This window comes from Engraulis encrasicolus, chromosome 23 (genome assembly GCF_034702125.1).
Source record: "Engraulis encrasicolus isolate BLACKSEA-1 chromosome 23, IST_EnEncr_1.0, whole genome shotgun sequence".
Lineage (NCBI taxonomy): Eukaryota > Metazoa > Chordata > Actinopteri > Clupeiformes > Engraulidae > Engraulis > Engraulis encrasicolus.
The window spans coordinates 19924683-19940742 of record NC_085879.1 but is presented as its reverse complement, the minus strand read 5'-3'; the positions used below and the strand labels follow the sequence as shown (position 1 = coordinate 19940742).

General features: G+C 41.1%; 1 protein-coding gene across 2 annotated transcripts; it reads right to left on the bottom strand.

Moving 5' to 3' along the window:
- Positions 1-787: 787 nt before the first annotated feature.
- LOC134440375 (sorting nexin-12-like) lies at positions 788-6103 on the bottom strand. Of its 2 annotated transcripts, XM_063190430.1 has the most exons (5): positions 5783-6103; positions 4748-4843; positions 3460-3584; positions 2725-2815; positions 788-2128 (listed from the first exon to the last, which is right to left on the bottom strand). In XM_063190430.1, the coding sequence occupies exons 1-5, from the start codon at positions 5945-5947 to the stop codon at positions 2123-2125; spliced, it is 483 nt and encodes a 160-aa protein (XP_063046500.1). In that variant the 5' UTR covers positions 5948-6103; the 3' UTR covers positions 788-2122. The 2 variants fall into 2 exon arrangements, with proteins under 2 accessions (XP_063046500.1, XP_063046499.1); XM_063190429.1 differs by having other exon boundaries at positions 2105-2815; positions 5783-6102.
- Positions 6104-16060: the final 9957 nt, after the last annotated feature.

Below are 16060 nucleotides of genomic sequence, written 5' to 3'. Positions count from 1 at the left end.
ATGTCCCAATAAAACTGGAAATGGAATACTTCTGCTGTGACACTTGCTTGCAATTATTATCAGGGGTTACATATTTCATTGTCAAAGAAACAAAATGAAATAAAACAAAAACACATGACATAACAGTTCATGTCTAATGCGTTTTGTATTCGGCATTATTGCACATGTGCATCGTTAACGTGTGCAAAATGTGCAATGACTTCTTTGGAAAGATGGGACTTCAATTAACGACTTCAGCAGTGTAGTCACCCTTATCAAAATATTTACATATTTACAGGCGTGGGAATGAATCAGGCGATACTGTGTTGTCTATTGTAGAGACGCAGCTTTGCATTTTGCTGCGACGATAAACCTCGAGGCTGGAGGACGTTTCTTCAAAACCTGGCATCAACAAAGCGCATTAAACACTAAAGACAGCGCATATTTTAATTAAAATTGCCTGATGTAGTTGCTGAAACATTAATATGTCTTTTTTTTCTCAAATATTGTTATGGTGACTGCTACAGTCAACTAAAATTGCTGATATGAGCTACAATTTAAAAACTTTGAAGGGCTGGCTCCCAATTTAAATAAAGTTAACTTTGACATGGTGCACATTACATAGCCCAAAGTTCTGTTGTAAAACACGAGTATGCAAACACCAATGTCCAGAGGGGTTTACTAAGAAGCTGGTTCAGGAGTAAACCAGGTTAAGTTAAGAGGTAAATCATCTAATAGAAGAGCCCGGAGTCATCATTTTCTTTTCTTAAGAACTTCAGGCTCTTCTATTAGGTGATTTACCTATTAATTTAACCTGGTTTACTCCCGAACCAGCTTGTTAGTATAGGCCCCAGGAAACCAGCCTTGAAAGATGTGATCAGCTGATATGACATGATGTCCAGAGGTTATGAAGCAAAACATGTTAACACTAGCATAACATTATGCCAGACAATTTCGCTAGTCATGCTAGCACCTTAATGGTACAGCAGATATCGTAATATTTGAAACACTTATACATAGTTCATCAAATTATTTATCTATAGGCTACATGATAATTATAAAGCATGTGCAATAATTTGTTGAACAAATCACAAGGGGGGTGGAGGGGTTGCAGTACCAACAAATAAATGAAATGCAGTACCAAAGGGGGGTTTGCAGAACCAACGAATGAACGAAATGAATGGGAAAGATGAAGGAGATCAAGACAGGATAAAGATGGTTAAAGGATGGATACAGCTGAGGTATCAAGAGCATTGCTACATTATCACAAGGGAAAAAAGATGAACCCTGATAGATGTTTCTAGAAGGCAGCCGAGCCGGGTTTGAGACTGCCCAGCCTAGCCTCCATGCACAGTACTGCGTTCCATTTGTCTCAGATACTGAAATTCAGGAGTTCAGATTGACCCCATGTCTGCTAAAATAATACAACAAAATTTGGGTTGGATGTAGGCTATTACATTTGTGAAAGCTGAACTGACACTTACTAGAGGAGTCTGAATTTTGTGAATACCATTGGCTGGAAATTATGTAGTTTTGACTTGTGCTTGAGTGACAAAAATCAAACATTACAGAACAGAGCACGCAAATAGAAAATATTGCAGCATTCGCTCGATATGCTTAACTGCACAACTACTTGATCTGTGAACTCAGGGGTCATCTGAGGTGTCTGATTGGTTGGAGTAAGCATTTCAGACTCTGGCATGTGCAACGGTACTACTTTCCGCTTTTGCATGCACACAACTACGTCTGAATCTGGTGTCCAGACAGCAAATGGAACGTACTAATATGCAGCCAACATGGGGGGGGAAGGCTAAGCTAGGCTGAACATGCTAATGCATCATAGCAACAACAGTTAAGAGCATAGACGTGTATAAATATTTAACATATTAATACATGTCTATGGTCAAGGGCATTCATTCTTTTACCAGACTGGAAAGGAGACAAAAACAGATGCTGGATAGGAGGAATGACTGAAACATGAAGTGCAAAGCATAGAGGAAGATTAGGACATTTTCATGAAGGGTTTTGTTAACTTTTTTTGACAGAAGTTGATGAATTTCAAGAATGATCCATGCAAAGGCCTGAGTGATATGAGCAACAGTTTGGTTAATCAGAATGGAAAACGTAAAGAAACTTACTTTATTCACACCTATGAGGAGACAAAAAAATGTATATAAATAATGTGACAAAAATTGATATACAGAATTTTTATGAACTTAAATAGAGTAATGACATATTATATACTACATTATATACAATATAGTGACGGGACCCCTCATACCAAACACTCAAGAACACATTAAATCATCATCATTATTTCCTTTCTCCTTTACATTTTATTAACAGCTCGCCACAGACCCGCACAACCTCACCCATATACTGTAGAGTTCATGCGGTCCTTTCCACAATAACGCTTTGGATAAGCGGACAGACACAATAAGAGCTAAAAGCAGTCCACAAAAACTGTAGAATCGATAGTTTGAGACGGTCGACCTCGTCGTACATAGAATGTGTATATTATTCTTACCGTGTAAAAATAAATGTTACTCTGATCTCAGGATACGATAAAATAACATAACACTTCCTGGGCGTCCCGGGGGGGGAACGCTGCTAGAAATTTGAAAGATTTCGGAAATAGCAAGGCAATACTAATTCCTGTCCCCATTTCCCTTCCCTGCTCTTCCCTCCCCTCCCCTCTCCCAACCACACCCGACACCCGTATCCATCCCCCCCCTACTGCCGTACTTTTCCAGGAACGTAGTTGCGGTCGATGCCCTCGTCCTGGAGGAACATGTGGAGACAGCGCTCGTTCTGGGCCAACGGGTGTCCGGCGATTCTGTGAACATAAGGAAGAGATGACGTGCCTTTACTGTAATGTCATGCAACACATTCTGTGAAAGTGATTATGAGAAAGTGATTATGCTGACAGGAGATACCGTACAGTCAGTTTATCATCACTGTTAACCGTCACTGGTTACTGTTAATGTCTACTATCATCGTGTACAATCACTGCTTGCATAACCCTTACTTCTCTTAATGCCATTTCCCACGTTTGATGTGTACTATGTGTCTGTCTGTTCACCTAGAGGGTTTGCATAGGTGTTATTTTTCTTACATAGATGTGTGTTTTTTGCACACATTTTCCCTTGTACATTACTTCAACACTGCACTGTGTGAATGGGCATATTTAACCCATTTAACAAATAGTAACCTGCAGTTTGCTTACATAAACTGCCAAAACTGTGACAGTTAAGAAAAAGGAGGTAGTTCATTGATGTTGAGAGGACCGATCATAGTGGCCGCTGTCCGCAGTCATCTACAAAAATTCGTAACTTAGTTACAATATTTTGGAAATGCGAGCAGAGTCTCTATAACAGGGGTGAGGGCTACTGCAACACTTTGCAGACGATTTGGCTTGTGAACACGAATTGGGCTTAAATGTACTGTAATGTAATATTATATCATATAATAATGGCAAACCTGTTGATGAACTGCTCCAAGCCAGCACGCCGCTCCTCTATGAAGGCCTCTTCAAAGATACCTTCATCCCCACGGAAGGGCAGCTGGCGCTTCAGAGCTTTGCCAGGTAGAGGGGGCACTACAATCTTAAAAATAATAAAAAGAAAAAAATTCTCATTAAGTTCTCTCAGCCTTGCTAGGTTTTTTCATTCTTAAAATGTAAAAAAATAAAATAAAAATAAAAACATGAAAAGAAACAAATTCTCATCTGATTTTCTCAGCACTGCCAGGTAGAGGGGGCGCCACAATCTTACACTTTTTTAAAAAAGGGACACATTCTCATCCAAACGTTTACAAGTTTCATGTCTTGAAAGGCCACTTCACACCGCTTCAGACAGAGTGCCAACATTTGATTACATCGTTTTCAATGCAACCTGGCACACTGGTGCTGAAGTCTCCTACAGAGACATGTTTGGGCAGTCAATGGTAACCGGTTAGGGCGTCAGACTTGGTTCAACTCCCAACCCGCCAGGTTGGAAGGGGGGAGTAATTAACCAGTGCTCTCCACCATCCTCCTCCATGACTGAAGAACCCTGAGCATGGTCCCCTCCTGCTGCACTGCTTCCTTGGGACGCCATTTGGGTTGATGCATAAACGGGTGCGCCCTGGTGAAGCATGAATGCAATTTTGTTGTGTGCAGTGAGCACTGTGTGCTGTGGAGTGCTGCATCACAATGGCATTGGGAGTTTCTCAGGTGGGCTTTCACGCTTTCACTAGTCAGTTCAATGACAAGTGAAGTCTATTTTGTCAGAGCCGCTCCTTCAAATCACTTGTTGAATACACCTGCTACTATGCTTGTTAGATACATAAAGTGTGTGGCCAGTGTGCGGTGGCAATCGAAACAGTGGCAATCGAGTTGTTTTTTATTTTATTGTCATTGTCATGCAGTGCTCTGCAATCCTGTCTGAACTGATGTGTGCAGGCATCACACTTTATTACCCCTGAGGGAAAAACTGTAATACTTCATTTTCAGACATTCAGTCATCTAAATCAGGGAGTTATACTACACCTGCAGAGAAAATAGTAGTAGCCCATTCCCTAATATGACATGGGAGTCACACTGCATTACATGCACAACACTCCTTTAAAAATTTACCTGTGCATTTCATACAGTCATTTGAATAACTATTCTCTCACCTGACTGGAGATATTTGTCATTTAGAGTCAGCTAATTTGGTGCATGACTGTCTGGAACAAAATGCCAACACAGTTCTAATTCAAAACAGATCGGAAATGAATGCAATAATACCTTGCTGTCTCTCTCAAGCTCGTTCTTCAACCACTCAAAGTCACTGTATCGTCTTCGCACAACGGAGTCCTTCGTCTTGAAGATAGGTAGGTTTGTCTATAAAGAGATGGCACAATATCAACATTCACATCCTATGTCATCAACTGTCACCCAGCTGACAAACACAACAAATGAGAGAACACCTGGCCTGGCCTACCTGATTGTGGTGCAGTGCAATAAAACTGCTTGTCAAAAGATGGCAAAAATCAACACGAGAAGGAGAACTGATGAAAGTCGTTGTTTTACAGTACTGACATATCTGAAGTCTGCAAGAATTGCAGTACACTATTCTGCAGGCCTATTACACTGAATGTATACAACATCACAATATATAGGCTACAGTTAATTGGCTGTTCGAATGCGATGCATACATATTTGATCAAATACATAGTTGTGTGGTGAAATCGTGCTTCATAGAATGGCCAAATCACCAGTGACCACAACGTTACATTCTGAACTGTCACAAATGATGCAATTTAATTGCCACCCAGGTTGCATTAGGTTACTTTGTAGCAAAGATCTTTCTGGAGTCTCGCTTTGCAGTCTGGTGTGAGAGGCAGAGTTTTCGTGTACAGAATCTGTCCAACTGAAAATAGACATGACCTATCAATACATTTATTCATGTTTAAATACCACATCCCAAATGCGGTATCTGACGGGAAAGAACAAATAAATACAACCATTTATCTGCTACAGCATCTTAGCCAACTGCGCGCCAGCTTCTCATACTACAATCTTGGCCACACCAGTTTAGGTCGTCTCGTCACTGCTCAAAACACTTTGTCGGCGGTGCAACTGGTTAATTGAGTCAGTTCATTCAAGCATGACATCGATTTTTGGCTGCTTAAAAGTTGGATGTTTTCTGGTGGTACAGTCAGAGGAAACGTGAGTACTTCCAGCTAAATGAAAATAGCTAACCATATGCTAGCAAGTGCATTGCACCGACAGCACAGCAGGCCAACCAAAAATCATCGACCTCGATTTCATCTGACTCACCCGCATCCGCACTTCATAAGTGGTGAAGCGGTTCCGACCTACTCCAACCGTCTGCGGGTCATAGACATCGATTTCTAGGAAGTTGCTTGGTGGCCCATAAGCGTCCGTCAGGTCTTGGGGTTTGGTGTTTAAGCGGCGAGTGTCAGCAACAGTGGGCTCAGACATTTTTGCAAATGCCGAAGGTCCACCACCAAGGCGCGGGCAGAAAGAACCTACTCTGAAGTCTGCCTTTGCAGCCAATGGAGGGCGGGGAAACAGCGCCCCCTGACAGTAAAGTAGGCAAAGATAAACCGGTTGGCCTACCTTACCTACCTCTTCTGACCTCTTCTTGTTTATTTACCTATGTGCAAAAAGGAAAGACTATATAAGAAAAGGCAGAGGAACAGCTCAAAACAATGTCAACACGATATACAATACAACAGGCCTAAACTTTTACTTTGAGTTTCTGTGACACTTTTTATGGCAAAAGTACAAACCATGTATTTCTAAGCAACACATGCAAGGCCTTTCAGGCAAGCTTACATGGATGACACATCGGCCCACTGTAAATGACAGCTCAACATGTACCTACCTGTCTCCAGTAGCCTACCTGTTCTTCAGCTATAAAACCAAATTCAAAGGTCATTTAACTTCATTATTGATTTGTCATTGTTTTTTAGGAACACATTTAAAATAGATGACCAAAAGATGTGTGCACAAACTCACACACCGGTCACATTATACTAATACAATAATGAAAAAAAGACCAATATGTGTATAAAGACGGTTACATATATCGGTGGATATAATACAATATAAAAGAATTAAATATATTTTATTGTCATTGTCATGCGTACAACGAAATTGAGCATTCCTTGTTGATTGAGGCAAAACAAGATTATATATACACTGTACTATATACTGTATTATATATATATGAGTAAAGACCACTGGATAAAAACTGTTCTTCAGTCTATTTCTATTCTGTTTTTTTTCTGCCAGATGGCAGAAGCTCAAACAGGTTGTGGCCTAGGTGTGACATGTCTCTAAGGATAGAATTTGCCTTTTTTAGATGCAAGTACACTATTATTACGCCTTGAACTAACTGTTGATGTTGATGGCCAGGTCATCCTGTGCATCTCACCTGACCTGACCTGACCTGACAAGTGTGTGTGTGTGTGTGTGTGTGTGTGTGTGTGTGTGTGTGTGTGTGTGTGTGTGTGTGTGTGTGTGTGTGTGTGTGTGTGTGTGTGTGTGTGTGTGTGTTTTCATTGAACTGTCCATGGTCTGTTAATCTCCCTGATTGTTGATGGATGTATAGGTCAGCCCAAACCTTACCGCCAGGTGCATATGTGCCTTTGTGTGTGTGTGTGTGTGTGTGTGTGTGTGTGTGTGTGTGTGTGTGTGTGTGTGTGTGTGTGTGTGTGTGTGTGTGTGTGTGTGTGTGTGTGTGTTGTAATCTCCCTGCTCCAGGTCATCCTGTGCACCTGACCTGCCAGGTGTGTGTGTGTGTGTGTGTGTGTGTGTGTGTGTGTGTGTGTGTGTGTGTGTGTGTGTGTGTGTGTGTGTGTGTGTGTGTGTGTGTGTGTGTGTGTGTGTGTGACACTGTGTTCGTATTGGGAGAGGTGTCCATGCCCTTGGTACAATCTGCCATTGTTTGGTTGGTTATTGCAAGTGATTGCTGATTGCACCATCTGTGTCTTGACGCCCCTCCATTCATCCCCATATTTTCTCATTTTCGTTTGGGTTCAGATAAGGACGTGGAAGGTCATAGGCATTGTGTTTCTAAAAATGTGTTAAGACATGGCCACTTTTATACAATTTTCTTACCTATTACATTTATTTTTAAATATTGTAATGCTTTTTTGCAGATAGGCCAATGAAGACCATGACAGGAAGAGACTGAGAGAAAGAAACAGTGTAGGGTTGGGAAATGATCCAGGACAGACTTGAACCTGGGTACCTTTGGGGCTCGCAAGCCCATTCATCATAGTATCATATGGTGCATTAGCAGAATGCGCTCCTCCACACCTGGGACTTTCACCTCTTCACTAGGGATAAGGATCGTGAAGAGAGACCGTAAAGTGGGAGAGAGAGAGAGCTGGGGAAGGGTTGGAAAATGACCCCTGTCAGATTAGAACCTGGGAAAGCATGGACAACGTGGCCCATTCATGATAGACGTACCGTATTAGCACAGTGTACCTATTCTAGGTCTTATTAAAGGTTTGTTGTTAGCAGAATGGCATTGACTAGGTCATAATGTATTACTAAAGACTGTGTGTAAATAATAGCATCAGTAGAACTAGTGTTTTTTTTCGCAGTGAATTGCAAAAATTCTAGAGAGCTCTGTTCTAGATTCTTTGGTGAATAGTAAAGGACCCTGGTGTGCATTATTATATGAGGCAGCAGTTGATTGATTCATTTCATTACATGTGACAAAGTGTCTCATATGACAAGTTAACTTCCTTGTATCCTTGTATCTTTGGTGTGTGTGAACACAACGTAGCTAGACCTTGAATTTAAGCTTGTTGTATCTCTTTGAACTTTCTTTGTGTTTTTTTGTGTGTGTATGTGACACTGACACTGTCCCATCTTGTAGTCATATTCAAGGAGCAGCTGTGGCCATGAACCTTTAACCAATTCATGATACCCACAGCTATAGCCACAACATACGGGCAGGGACGGATTAAGATGGCATGGGGCCCCTTGGCTACAGGTTTCTGTGGGGCTCCCGGGAATACACATTTACAAATGACAAATTTATATAGACAGTGTCATAATTACAAGATAGGAATGAATGATAACATGTCTACCAACTGTACTCAACACCTCAATCGGTTCAATCTTGACAATCTTCAACTACAAACCTGGCAGGTGGGGGGCCCTAGGCTGCAGCAATATCTCCTGTGCATTAATCCTGCCCTGCATGGCCAGAAGAGACGTTGAAGACGCTTGTCTGTAATTTTCTTTCCTTCAGATTGCTCTTTCATTTGCCTTCCCTTTTTCTGGCCAATGCATGTTCAGTCATATGTCCAGCCTCTGTGTGTTTGTAACCGAGGTCATCCTGTGCAGTCCGCCACTCACGGCTCGGACTCATGATCTCCTAGCAACCCTCTGGCATGGGAGCAGGTGTCAAACCTGAAAGGGCTAGGGTCCATTAGCTCAGCGCTATTGCATCCGCTTCCGGAGACTGTTTGCTGTCATGATGTGAGAAATTGTGACCACTCAATCATATCATTCATTTGCTCATTTTCCCCTCAAAGCAAGAAACAGAAAGGTTTCTAAGTGTCTAAGTGTTCAGCACAAGTATTTGGCTTAGTCTGTCTATGTCAGTGTCAGGGAACTGAATCATAATGACCCTCTTTTGGAAACAGGACAAAGGCAACTCAACTATGGGATAGGTTTGGGTTTTTTCAACTTTTATTAGTTAGGAGTGTTTAAGGAAAATAGAATATATATATATATTTTAAAAACAAGACGTGTATGGAAGATCCAATGAAATGATGTCAAGCAGCAGAAAAACAGAAAAGTCCGCCTTCATCTCCATCCATGTCAGTGCAAGCTAGATGCAGCCTCTCCCCGGGCCCTCACTCGCTCCCTACTGACCAACCTGTAAAAAGTCATACAAGTCGATATGTTAATGAATTATCTACCTTCCGCTTCAAAGTTGGCATCTTGAACATGCTGGAGAACAGTCTTCTCTCCGCCCTCTTCTCAAGGTTCTCAGCCTGCTGTTCCACTTCTTCTGCAGTGTTGCAGGCCCTCATGTCTTCCTCCAGCTGCATCATTTTTATCACATAGGAGACTGCCCACTCAGCACCGGCCAGGTCCAGGGCCTTTCTTTTCCATTCAATTTCTTCCACTCTCTCTAGCAAGGCTGACATGGTATCTGTGACCACAGCTGCCACGCTCTCATCGCCTCCTTTTGATATTTTGCAGAACTGTTTTTCAATCGTTTCTTAATGCATATATTATAAAGTGATCTTCCACACACCACACTCTTCCGTCTTGGTGCGTCTCTGATGTAATCAAGTAGTTAGGAAATGGATCACACTCAGTTTTTCTTCTTCCTTTTTCTTTTCTTGTTATTTAAACATTGCAGGGACAGACAGACGTTTCGGCTGCAAGAGTCTTCCTAATGCATTATAAAATAAACCTAAATCGCTCAGATCTACACTGTACTGTGCTGTGAGTATCAGCCCCCTTCAGTTGAAATGAGTTGCATCATAAAGATTCTAGAATTGAACTCTGATAGTCTACCTATTGTCACAATCTGGCTCAAAGCCATAACACATGCAATGAACATACAGTACAGTACATAGCTGCTTCATGGTTGTAGGCTTCAATTGATAGGCCTACTTGATTGCATTTATTTAAAAAATGAATGAATAAAAATGTGTTCCACAAGGCTGCATGTGCACAGGATTTTATGAAATCTGACATATGTTGCTATGGGCAGTCATGGGTAAGCGGTTAGGGCGTCAGACTTGTAGCCAGTTCGAATCCCAACTCGCCAGGTTGGTGGCGGAACTAATTAATCAGTGGTCTCCTCCATCCTCCTCCATGACTGAGGTACCCTGAGCATGGTACAGTCCCGCCGCACTGCTCCCTTGGGGCGCCATTTGGGGGCTGACCCCTTGCACAGGTGAGGCATAAATGCAATTTCGGTGTGTGCAGGGTGCAGTGAACACTTGTGTGCTGTGGAGTGCTGTGTCACAATGACAATGGGAGTTGGAGTTTCCCAATCGGGCTTTCACGCTTTTGATGGCCAGAGCACAATTCTTAATAGTCTTATTTAGTACTGTTGCTACAGCATAAATACAGTTTTTGTGTACAGTTCTTATTTTTTTGGTAGTACGGTGCTACGGTAGTACAGTTTTTGGTAGTACGGTGCTACTTAGTTTTTCCTACACCTCGTGATAATAATAATAATCATAACCATAATAACAGTCCTTCCAATAGGCCTACTGTGTGCATTCCATAGCATTCATTCTTATATGCAAATAATATTACTTTTTTCCCACAAGTACAGTAGCCAGGTGCATGTGTTTCTGTCTATCTGTGTCTAATGTTGTTGTCCAATAGTTTATTAGAACGTCATTACACCTCTGTCTTGACTCCTCAAGAGGTCACAGTATGACTTGACTAGCTGGCTCTCAGGGGTTCTCAATCTGTTTTGAGCAGGGGATCTATCCAAAGGGAAGCCAAACTGCAACCAGAGGGGCGTAAGTGGCATTTTTGACAAAAAATGAGTTCTATATATCAAATTAAAGGTCTTGATGAGCTCGATCTAACTGTACCAAAAAGACATATCAGAACTCAACCTATATTGAATAAAATCAAAAAACAACAAAGACCTAACACAGAAGTGGCCATCGGTGTTGGAGGCAAAAGGGCGTATCTCCATTCACACCTATGGCTTAGATAGGCTCAGTAGGCCTATGCTAAAGTGAAGTGCATACAAACTATATAATTGAAATTAAACTGATTGTAAGTACAGTAAATGTTACACTGTTCAAGTGTTTGAAATGAAAAACATGAATGTGAAGTAATACATGAGATTGGAGCACTAAATGGATGTGAAAACAGGGGTGAGCATTGAATTGTGTACTTGCATAGGATGGAAATGGCCAGGGTACATTGAATTTACATTAAATTGAGTGTAAATTGAGTGTGATAAGTGGATGTACTGACACATCAGAATGTCTTTGTTGTACAGTATTTGAAATAAAAGGAAGAAATCATGACTTATTCATCACATTATTTTTTAACCAAGAATGAGCAGATACATCCTTTTCCCTCTCTTAACATTCAAAATATTTGGTGCTCAAAAGGCGTATCATGCATTTTTGGCCATATTTTTCAGTATTTTTTTTTGCAATTTTCAAGATTTTAGAGTCTGTTCAGTATGTCAATATGACATCATATTTTTAATTAATGACTGCCTCATTTAAGTATGTTCATGGCTATGATGTTGTGGTTAAAGGTAAACAAATATAGTTGAGTAGCCCCTTAATGCGTGCCGTACCTCCTGTGGCACGCTGTAATAGACATTGAAAGTTAATTACTATAGTACTACACTACTATGCCAGTGCACGGGGCCTTTAGTAATACACTACAACTTGGTTATTGCCATTCTGGTAACAGCTAATTTATAAAGCCGCGTCTTAAGGGGTTAAAGAGTGGTCAATTTTTTTTTTTTGGCTCTCCTGTAAAGTTGGTCAAATGCCACCTACGCCCCTCTGGCTCCAAAACCTAGTATCTTGTCAAAATTAAATTTAGACTGAACATGATCTTCATTACACCTCCTTTATCTTATGGTCCAAATGTGTCCTGTTTTAGAGATATATTGCTGTCAAATTTGCAGTAACTACAATATAATGCCAAGACTCTGAAGGCATTTTCTCGGTTTCAATGTTGGCGTAGTTGTTCCACTTTGCCTTTGTAGGGCAGACTGGCTTAGCACATCTTCCTCCCACCCTATAAGTTGTTGTGAGGTCATGAGTGTCAAGTCCTCGGGCGGAACTTGACCGTGGATCACCTCTGCGGCAGACAGTTTCACAGAATTTCATCATTGCATTGAGACTGTTTCAGTATAGTTTGGCCAAAAGGAATTAGGGTTGGAATGTTGTGCATGACATGGTCAGACATTAATAGAGACACACTTGTATGAATGTGATTTTTTTCTCCTATTTACTTGAATGAATGTGAACGCAGAAGACGCATTTTCTCCTAAGAATGACACTGTTCTGTTCACAATAGGTTTTGTGATCTTTGCAAGGCACTCAAACCGCAAAGAGAAACCCTTTGTACAGTGACGCATACAGGGCTGTAATTTTCATTACTAGCCCATTTGGCTAGTACTTTGTAGATGTGTACATTTTATAGGCTACTAGACAAACATACACCTACTACCAGTCAAAGTGGCTAGTAAGTTTTCTTTTCTATCAGCTAAATTGATTTTTTGCCAGCATTTGGCTGGTTGGCGGGTGTTAGGCCTACCTTCTATCCACTTGCAGGAAACCTGATAAACATTATAGGCTACTAGGCTAATTGACAGTCGAGGACTACTGTCCTGGAGAAGGGGACATTACAATGCACAACCCAGTTTTATACCCAAACTTCACACTTCACATTCACTGAGGCCTAGTCCAAGTGGGCGAATTCCAGAGGAAAATGTCATCACAACTTATGCCATGACAGTGCAAATTGAATGAAATTGTACACACTTAGAAATTGTTTTTTTTTTTTTAAGTTTATGTATGTTTTTGTAGCCTATTTATTTTTTTTAACTTTAACTTTTTTTACTTTGAAGGGGGGTGGGGGTTTTGCGTTTAAAGGCTCCTCAGAGAACAAGGGATGCTCTCTGCTTCTACCACCTCTCCTGTCAAAAAAGATAGTTACTTTTTCCACACCATCCTGTATATTTAGATGGACCAGTCGCATAGTAGGTTACTACTGAGCGGAGCTTTCTCGCTGAGCTTGATTGCATCATGCTACGTGTCCTCCACCTCCCACCCTCACCAAATTCTTCAACTGCGCTCTGACAGGTGGCACCATGGGAAGTGTAGTTTTTAATGTAGCCTACATACGGTACACTCCAGTAGCCTACTATTACAATACTCAATAGGCTACAATGAAATATGGTGAAGCCGGTGATATGACTATGAATTCAACAGATTCAACAGAACAACCTATGGAGAGTAGAATAGGCCTAACCCTCCAAATACAAGACAGGCCTAGGCCTATGGCGTGTGATATTCAAAATGTGGCTACGCCTCAGAATATAGCTTTTGCCAAGTAGAAAATTAATTACATTTATTCAGGAAATAAAATGACTAGGGCAAATGTTTGCGTATGCTTAAAATCTATCATCGATAGAAAAAAAAATAGTAGCCATATAGTCTATAGACCTATATTATGCCTAACTAGGTAGGCTATTATGAGGTTATGAGTGTAGGACAGCTCTTTAAAATAATAATTTTTAAAAGTTCTATAGGGAAAAATATAGCATATGGGTCGTCTGAAACTTTTTCTTGGAATCATATGCACAGACTAGAGCAAGTTGTAGGCTAGTACTCTCCATTTCTTAGAATGTTTAGCGTCACAAGATTTGCCTTCAGATTGGATGAGGGTTAATTAAATAATTAGCCTGTGTCATGTGATGAGGTGGCTTCAGACATGGCCCGAAGGTGCACTGCATACCTTGAGAAAGGTTACATAATCTGCATTTCTTCTGCTCCACTCTGTTTTGTTTTCTTTCTTGTAATGGAAGTTGTCACATGACTGACTTCATTTCCCAGCAATCCGCTGTGCGCAGTCGCAGTAAGGGTTGTCTGGCAGAGTGGTAAACAGACGTCAGAAGGGAGTCTTCGCCTCGAGTCAAAACAAAACATTACAAAAATGATCTGCGATGAATGACTCTTTGGACACCAGCGATACAACGAAATTGAACGGGAATTTCGATTAAGAGGATTTGGAGTTCAAGTCACGGACCATGTTTGCCTTTTCGACTGTTTCCAGACGGATTTTAACTCATAAATAACAAGAGTTAGCCAGCTAAGTAGCTATCCAACTATTCCAATGTTGTGTCTAGCTTGTTAGCATAGGTTTCGAGTTTGGATTGAACATACGAGAAGTAGGAAAGAAGTCATCTGAACAGGGACTATGCACCGTCCATTCTGAAACAGTTCCTTACCAACTGGCTGAGAAATACAAGAACTTGTGCTTTACACAACTGTTCCACTGGTTTATGCCCGCGCGAGCATCGTGTGTTGCTGCGTCTCGAGAAACATGGCAGATGGTGACACGCGCCTGGCCACAGCGTGGAGGAGCGTGCAGACTTGAAACGTAATACGGATTTGTTTTCTTTTTGTTCATTCACTCAAAAACTTAAAACACAAGGATGACTAGTGAGACCAACAAGAATTTGACTTCTCTCACTAAGTCTTGACGGACAACACATCAACGTCAAAACAAAAACGGTACAGATTAACGCGCAATTCTTTGACAGTCTTTGCAAATTCGATTTATTTTACTAGCGCCGCTTGAATTAAATATATTTTGCTTTTTATGTCTATACTTGAACGTTTTTACTTGATATTCCGGCGTAGTTGGCTACCGTTTTCATTAAACGGATGTATTTTATTTGGGGGACGCTCTCTAGTTTTTGGCCGAGTCTGTAGTAACCAAATTCTGAGATCAATTTCTGTTTTTTAAATTATAATTTAAAGTTTGAAAAGGTTAAATGATCGGCAAAACTAGTGAATTGAACCTAGGAATGCTGGAACTTTGACATCTGGGTAATTTTGCATCTGGCAAGGGGAGGTTTTGTGCGGCAGAAGAAACACGCTCCAACGTTGTTTACATGTGTTGTTAGGGCCCACGCCACACACAGCTCTTTTGTAACACTGACCTACTATGGTAATCCGAGGTGTAGATTGTTTTGATCGTCTTTCCAAATTCATCCCGAGCTTGAATAGGCCTATGCGTTTTCATGCATTAATTCGAATCTAACTCTCTTACAACAACTTGAACTTGAAATTAATAATTTAATTGGTCTTAGTGTTTGGAATTTGTGTATGTTTATTTATTAGATTCAATACATATATTAATGTGGCGCAAAGACAAATAAGTATACAGTCATAACAGTTGAGAAGTTCTATTGAATCTGACTGGATTCTTTTTTAATTTGTGTGTGGCACAATAGATTATGCTACAGCCATATTCTAAGAGGATTCCCAGATTCACGCTCCCATCTCATTACACTCCCATTTCATCTCGCTCCCACTAGCCAGACTAACGGTACCACCGCCATATTACGGAGCCAGTTATCTTGTTGATGTTAGTTTTTTGTTTCTAACCCTAACCTTAACCCTAACCCTAAACCTAACCCTAACCTTAACCCTAACCCTAAACCTAACCCTAACCCTAAACCTAAACCTAACCCTAAATTGCTTGTATGTGGCAGTATATGATAATACGTGAAATATAATCGGGTGGGGACCGCAAGTCCGGGAGTGATAGAAACACCGGGGACCGCACGTCCGGGAGCGAACTCCGTTGGGAGTCTCAGTCTGTATGCCTTCTAAGAGCCTCTCTACTGCTATATCTTTGCATCAGCATCCAACCCATGCGGTGCAGATGTTTTGATGGGACGGTATTTCACTGCATGCCAGTTCCCTTTGTTCTTTTTTTGTAAACAAAGGCACGCCTCTCCAGCCCTCCTTACTGTCTGTAAATCAGAAGGTTTATGATAGTTACTATTAAGAAGATTATTTTGTTCCTCTAATCCCCAAT

What these genes read in the sequence shown, in the direction of transcription:
- LOC134440375 (XM_063190429.1), bottom strand. Translation starts at nt 5,947, where the DNA reads ATGTCTGAGCCCACTGTTGCTGACACTCGCCGCTTAAACACCAAACCC. An exon ending in CTTATGAAGTGCGGATGCGG is followed by an intron (nt 4,844 to 5,782) that starts GTGAGTCAGATG and finishes ATCTCTTTATAG; the next exon opens with ACAAACCTACCTATCTTCAA. An exon ending in TTGGAGCAGTTCATCAACAG is followed by an intron (nt 2,816 to 3,459) that starts GTTTGCCATTAT and finishes TTATGTTCACAG; the next exon opens with AATCGCCGGACACCCGTTGG.